Source organism: Scomber japonicus, chromosome 16 (assembly GCF_027409825.1).
Source record: "Scomber japonicus isolate fScoJap1 chromosome 16, fScoJap1.pri, whole genome shotgun sequence".
In the NCBI taxonomy this organism is placed as follows: domain Eukaryota; kingdom Metazoa; phylum Chordata; class Actinopteri; order Scombriformes; family Scombridae; genus Scomber; species Scomber japonicus.
In genome coordinates, this window is record NC_070593.1 from 2,228,083 (window position 1) to 2,235,517 (window position 7,435).

The window sequence follows — 7,435 nt, forward strand, 5'->3', positions numbered from 1 at the left end:
CCTCCCTCCTCCTTTCCTCCTCCTTTCCTCCCTTCCTTCCTCCCTACCTCCTTCCTTCTTTCCCCCCCTCCTTCCTTCCTCCCTTCCTCCCTCCTTTCCTCCCTCCCTTCTTCCTCCCTCCTTCTCTCTTTCTTTCCTCTGTCCTTCTTTCCTCCCTTCCTCTTTCCCTTTCTGCCTCCCTCCTACCTTCCTTCCTTCTTTCCTTTCCCCTCCTCCCTCCCTTCCTCCCTCCTTTCCTTCTTTTCCTTTCCTAATCTTACACCATGGACAGATATTAAGACCAGACCAAAGACAAGACTCTGTCAAACTAAAACAAGTCTAATCTCGGATTTAACTTAATCCCTCTCCAGGAAATTGGCCCCATATGATTAATTGTGTCATTATGTTAAAGCATGAGACAGAGAAGCTAGAGAAGTTGCACCAATTTTGAGCAAAATCCATAACAAGACCAATCCTCTCATCATAATCTCTCCAGGTATTGTCCCTTCGTTAATTAATGTGTCATTTTAAAAGTGGAAGAAAACAAGAGAAAGTTCCTAAAATGACACACAAGCATCATTATATCTGCTTTCTGTGCTGTCACTTAATTGAGGATTATGTGCTTCTGTAACTTTAATCTAAACATTGTGAGCCTTTAAAAAAAAAAAAAAAGAGTAATCCAACAATTTAGTGTCAAACTTCCATAAACTCTTCATCAGACCCTCCCTGTCTGCTTAAAGCGGCTCTTAAAGCTCCTAACGCAACGCTTTCTGTTATAAAGTGGAGAAAATAACCCGTGATGACATCATCAGAGGCTGACAGCCCCCCCCCCCCCACCCTCCTCTCCTCTCCTCTCCTAAACTAGTGGAGTTCCCCTTTAACCTTAAAACATCTGTCTGATAGAGTGAGGAGGGGGCAAATGTTCTCATACTGATGTTTATGAGGTGTGTGAATCGAAGCGGTCCTCACAAAGATAGAAAACCATCAGCATTTAAACACATTCATTTAAGTTCAGGGGCTGCTGGACATAAAGCCCAATTTGATCTCAAGTGGGTCGGACCAGTAAAACCATTACATAATAACCTATAACCATCTGTCCTTCCTCCCTCCTTCTCTCTTTCTTTCCTTCCTCCATCCCCCTTTCCTCATTCTTTATGTCCTTCGGTCCTTCTTTCCTTCACCCTTTCCTTCCTTCCTCCCTCCCTCCTTCTCGCTTTCTTTCCTCCCCCTACCTTCCTCCCTTCCTTCTTTCCTCTGTCCTTCTTTCGTTCCTTCCTCCCTTCCTCTTTTCCTTTCTCCCTCCCTCCTTCCATCTTTTCTCCCTCCCTCTTATCTTCCTTTCTTCCTTCTTTCCTCCGTCCTTCCTTCCGTCCTTCCTTTCCTTCCTCCCTTCCTTCTTTCCTTTCCTCCCTTCCTCCCTCCTTCCTTCTTTCCTTCCCTCCTTCATTCCTCTTTTCATTTCTCCCTCCCGCCCTCCTTCCTTCTTTCCTCCATCCTTCCCTCCTTCATTCCTCTTTTCATTTCTCCCTCCCGCCCTCCTTCCTTCTTTCCTCCATCCTTCCTTGCTCCCTTCCTCCCTCCTTTCCTTTCCTTCCTTCTTCCTCCCTTCCTTCCTTGACCCGAGGACAACAGGAGGGTTAATGAACTATTTTTGGGTACCATGGTAACAGATACTTATAATATGTGTCTAAATTAACCCTTTAAATCTGAATCATGTCAGTTGAACGTCTACAGATCAGAAGCTCTGAGTGAAAATATAGCGTTACTTTTCTCCAATTTGCATACTTTGGTTGGTCGAATTCGACCCTTTTGGTGGGCCATTGTTCGACACCCCTGATTGAACACACACACACACACACACACACACACACACACACACACACACACACACACACACACACACACACACACACACACACACACACACACAGACCTCTGCTGGATCTGCTCATGGAGTTGACTTGGGAACTTTACCTTGGCCTTGTCGAGCTGTGCCTGAGCCTGTCGCTCTGCCTCTCTGCGCACTGCCTCCTTATCCTCCTCCAGGGACACATCGGAGTCTGATGGACGGCTGGTGTAGGAGTTCGGCCGAACCCTGCAGAGGAAAAACAAAAGTGACACAAATGAACATGAGCTCATACCAACAGGTGTCATCAGCTGAGAAACATCGAAAAAAGGAAACAAGAGATGAAACTTTGCTTTGATTGACTCATCAAACAAAAAGGTTCAACAGTGGAGTCGAGAGTCTGATGTTTAACCCTCCTGTTGTCCTCGAGTCAAGGAAGGAAGGGAGGAAAGAAGGAAAGGTGGAAGGAAGGAGGGAGGGAAAGGAGGGAGGAAGAAAGGAGGGAAGGAAGGGAGGAAGAAGGAAGGAAAGGAGGGAGGGAGGAAGGAAGGAGGGAAGGAAGGGAGGAAAGGATGGAGGAAGAAGGAAGGAAAGGAGGGAGGAAGGAAGGAGGGAAGGAAGGGGAGGAAGGAAAGAAGGACAGAGGAAAGAAGGAAGGAAGGAAGGTAGGAAAGAAGGACAGAGGAAAGAACGAAGGGAGGAAGGTAGCAAAGAAGGACAGAGGAAAGAAGGAAGGGAGAAAGGAGCTCAGGCATTAAAATCAATCACTGAAACAACTATAATCAATTATTATAATAATAACTTTATTCGTGTAGCAACATTCATACAAGAGATGCAGATCAAAGTGCTAAAAGGAGCATAAAGCAATGTTTAAAGAAGCACAAAGAAAGATTAATGTCATATAAGACGGGAAATAAAAATAACCCTAACCCTAGTAAAATAGAGCATAATATAAAAAAACAAGTAAAATCCAACATTTGGCTGTGAGAAAAGCTCGTTAAAGGATGAAGTGAAGAAGAGAGTCTTTTTAAACATATGTAACAAGCTGCTTCTCTGATATCTTAAAGGAGTTGGTTCCACAGTTTTGAGGCATAATTAACTAAATCTTCATCCTCGAGTTTCTTTCATCTGCTTCTGTGAAACCTCCAAAAAAAACCAGCTGATTGGATTGGTGGCGAATCGTAGACGCCTCCTCTTCTTCTGCCAAAGGACACAAACTGTCTTTCATGTAATCACATCACCAGCAGCTCTTCTTCTTCTTCTCCTCCTTCTTCTTCTCTTTCTTCCTCCTCCTCTTCTTCTTCTTCTCCTTTCCTCTTCTATCCTTAGCGCTCTCACAGCTGCTCGCCTGCAGATTTGTTGTGATCCCTCTGTGACAAAACACTGGGGGGAAACGTTGAGGAACACCAGGTCCCAGTGTGACTCTGTGTGTGTGTGTGTGTGTGTGTGTGTGTGTGTGTGTGTGTGTGTGTGTGTGTGTGTGTGTGTGTGTGTGTGTGTGTGTGGTGACAGATTTACTCGACACAGACACTCAGAAATACCCCAAAAACATCCGATTATAGAGCCTGACACACTGCAGGAGCTCAAACCACCACCCATAATAACTGCATGCTATCATACTGTTTATTTATAGTGAAGGAAGGAAGGGAGGAAGAGGGAAGGAAAGGAGAGAGGAAGAAGGAAAGGAGGGAGGAAGGAAAGGAGGGAAAGGAAAGGAAGGAAGGAAGGAAGGAAAGGATGAAGGAATGGAGGAAGAAGGAAGGAAAGGAGGGAGGGAGGGAAAGGAAGTAAGGAAGAAATGAAGGAAGGAAGGAGGGAGGAAGGAAGGAAAAGAGGGGAGGAAGAAGGAAGAAAAGGAGTTAGGAAAGGAAGGAGGAAAGGAAAGGAAGGAGGGAGGGAGGAAAAGAGGGAGATAGGAAAAGAGGGAGGGAGGAAGGAAGGAAAGGAGGGAGGAAGGAAAAGAGGGAGGAAGGAAGGAAGGACAGGAGGGGGGAAGAAGGAAGGAAAGTAGGGAGGAAGGAAGAAAGGAAAGAAGGAAGGGAGGAACAGTCAAAACAGACGGTGTCAATTTGACCCGGGAGGTTAATTATATATGTATATATTATTATATTAATATGTCATTCCTGGTTTTTAAAGGCAGCATCACAGTTAAATTATTCCACTTTGTGAACTCATCGACATCACTAATGATTATTTATCAAATGCCTCATTGAGTAAATATTTTGTGAAAGCAGATAATACTGATATCGGCTTATTTGGGGTAAAAATATTGTGTTTTTTAAATTCTTTCTATATTTTGATTTTGTCACTATCAACCAGCCGCCGTCTTCATTTTTAAAAATGTTTATTTTTAAAACACCAGACACAAATATTAACAGACGATATCAGATCTATGTTTGGTTAATAATTACCATGAAATCAACTTTATTTAACCCTCCTGGTGTCCTCCAGTCAAGGAAGGAAGGGAGGAAGGGTGGATGGAATGATGGAAGGGAGGAAAGGAGGGAGGAAGGGAGGAAGGAAAGGAAAGGAAGGACGGACGGAGGAAAGAAGGAAGGAAGGAAGGAAGGAAAAGAGGGATGGAGGAAAGGAAAGAAAGAAGGGAGGAAAGAGAGAAGGAGGGAGGAAGGAAGGATGGAAGGATAGAAGGATGGAAGGAAGGAAGGAAGGAAGAAAGGAGGAAGGGAGGAAAGTAGGCGGGAGGAAAGAAAGAAGGATGGAGGGAAGGGAAGGAGGAAAGAAAGGAAGGAGGGATGGAGGAAGGAAAGGAGGAAGGGAGGAAGAAGGAAGGAAGGAAGAAAGAAAGGAGGGAGGAAGGAAGGAAGTATGGAAGGATAGAAGGACGGGAGGAAGGAAGGAAGGAAGGAAGGAAGGAAAGAGAGAAGGAGGGAGGAAAGAAGGAACAGTCAAAACAGACGGGGTCAATTTGACCCGGGAGGACGACAGGAAGTTTAATCATTTATACTTTGAAATATTAAGTCTCGTCTGATATATTTGTATGTTTTTGCTGCATTTGGCTTCAAAAATACAAAAATGTGAGAAAAAGTTGAATAATTTAATTAGTGGACGTCACACACAGACTACAGATTACTCTCCTTTTGCCTTTTTTATTTATTTATTTATTTTTAAACTGCATGAATCAGGAAGTGTAATTAAAAGCAGGGGGGTTTCTCCGTTAAGTGAAGGCAGCAGCTTTTATCTTCACCTGCACGCGACGGACGGTGGCTCCAAACACACATGGCTCCAAAACACAAGCTCCTCTCATTCATCTCACTGCACCATTACACTCTGCTGTCTGATTTAAAAATAGCCTGCCTCGCTCGCTCTGTGCCTGATTAGTATTACCCAGCCATCACACACACACACACACACACACACACACACACACACACACACACACACACACAAAGAAGGATCATACCTCTCCTCCTCCTCCTCTTACATTACCAGACTTATGTTTATGTTGTCTCCATAGATAAAAACACATTATTCATATTAATGCCCTTTGCTTTAGGGAGCAAAGAGGGAGGAAGAGGGAAGGAAAGGAGGGAGGAAGGAAGGAAGGAAAGGAGGGAAAGGAAGGAGGGAGGAAGGAAGGAAGAAAGGAAGGAAAGGAGGGAGAAATCACTGTCATGTCTCGCTCTCTTTCTAATCTGATATGAATAACTCATTACAAGGAAAGGAAGTAGGGAGGAAGGAAAGGAAGGAGGGAAGAAGGAAGGAAGAAAGGAAGGAAAGGAGGGAAGGAAGGAAAGGAAGGAGGGAGGAAGGAAGGAGGGAAGGAAGGACGGAAATGAGGGAAGGAAGGAAAGGAAGGAAAGAGGAGGGAGGGAGGGAGGGAGGGAGGGAGGGAGGGAGGGAGAAAGGAAAAGAAGTAGGGAGGGAGGAAGGAAGGAAGAAAGGAAGGAAAGGAGGGAGGAAGGAAGGAAGGAGGGAAAGGAAGGAAAAGAGGGAGAAAGGAAGGAAAGGAGGGAGGAAGGAAGGAGGGAAGAAAGGAGGGAGGAAGGAAGGAAGGGCAGAGGGAGGGAGGAAGCAAGGAAAGAGGGAGGGAGAAAGGAAAAGAAGAAGGGAGGAAGGAAGGAAAGAACGAAAGAGGGATATGAATAACTCATTACAAACTGAGCTCAGTTAGTATCCATGTATCACACTCAGGATTATATTCAACTCCCAGCAGCAGCTTCAAAAAACATCAACAAGCATCAAAACGTGCGTCGAATGCTCCGAGCTCCACTCCGCCTGAGCAGAGACATCCTACATCTACTACTTACTCCATATTACCCTCAGATTTTAGTTTTATTCTTTTATGAGCTTTTATGTCTGGCTCAGGTAAACACACCTGATCCGCCGTGATTATGACATCACAATCACAGCTAGCTAGCTAACGACGGGGCGTGATGGAGAAAACCCCCCCCAGCAGGTCAGACGGAGGTGATGCCCCCCTGGAGCTCTGCCCAGAATCTGACAGCCGTATAAGTGATCATCATCATCATCATCATCATCAGTAGCAGACAACACACACACACACACACACACACACACACACACACACACACACACACACACACACACACACACACACACACACACACACTCCCTCTCCCTCTATCACAAGCTATCACAACTCCACCCCTCATGCACTGATGGATGCATTGGAGACTTATTGCATGCACACACACACACACACACACACACACACACACACACACACACACACACACACACACACCAACTTTCACACTCAAAAAAGAGGATCAGCTTACACAGGCGTCGGAGCTCTTGACTCGACCTCCCTTGGCTCGTTTCAGCAAGCGGATCCAGGTGGCCTTCATCAGCCACACTGGTCATTCAGTGTCCTGAGCCACTGCCCCCCCCCACCCCCTCCTCTTTCTCTATTACTGCTACAACTACAACTACCACCTAACACCTAACTGCACTGCTGCTGTGTCTTCACCTCGGCACCAGCACCAGCGCTGCAGCTCTGGCTACAGGTACGTTCAAACGCTCGGCGGCCGCTACATGGACAGCTGACTCCTGTTACACCTCGGCTGTGAATGCTACCTTCAAGTCTGGGTTAAAAAAAACGGAGTCAGAGCTTCTTATTCTGCTGCAGCTCCAGCTCCAGCTAGCTCTGGTGCTATCTGTAGAGCCACAGCTCCTCCTGATGCTGCTGCTGCTGCTCCTCCTGCTCCTCCTCCTGCTGATGCTGATGCCGAAGACGGGGAATCCACAGGAGCTCGCTGCCCCGCGCATAATCTCAGCAGCTCGCTCCCCATCTGCCCCCCCCCCCACGTCTCAGACTTTGATGCTCAGACTGCCGCTGCAGGTGCTGCAGGAGGCTGACTCCCAGTATGTGAGTCAGGTGGCAGTGATGCTTCTCATCCTCTCTCTCTCTCTCTCTCTCTCTCTCTCTCTGTTTGTCTATCTGCTCTCAAGCTCCAGTCTTTGCAACACGTTCTCCTCCTCCTCCTCTTCCTCCTGCTCCTCCTCCTCTTCCTCTTCCTCCTCCTGCTGCTCCACAAGGAAGCAGTTTATCTACACCAGTCCCTGCTGTTGTGGCTGCCTGCCTGCGACCGACCGACTCTCCTCCTGATGTTAATGAAGCTGCTGCCT

The 7,435-nt window shown here is 46.5% G+C and overlaps 1 protein-coding gene across 1 annotated transcript in view; it reads right to left on the reverse strand.

Moving 5' to 3' along the window:
• LOC128375792 (neuronal PAS domain-containing protein 3) overlaps nt 1-6,670 on the reverse strand; it is a 50,836-nt gene extending 44,166 nt beyond the window's left edge. The window contains exons 1-2 of the mRNA XM_053336208.1: nt 6,552-6,670; nt 1,913-2,074 (exon numbers count right to left, since the gene is read on the reverse strand). Of these exons, the coding sequence (XP_053192183.1) occupies nt 1,913-2,074; nt 6,552-6,670 (281 nt within the window). The remainder of the gene's footprint in view (nt 1-1,912; nt 2,075-6,551) is intronic.
• Between the last annotated feature and the right edge of the window lie 765 nt (nt 6,671-7,435).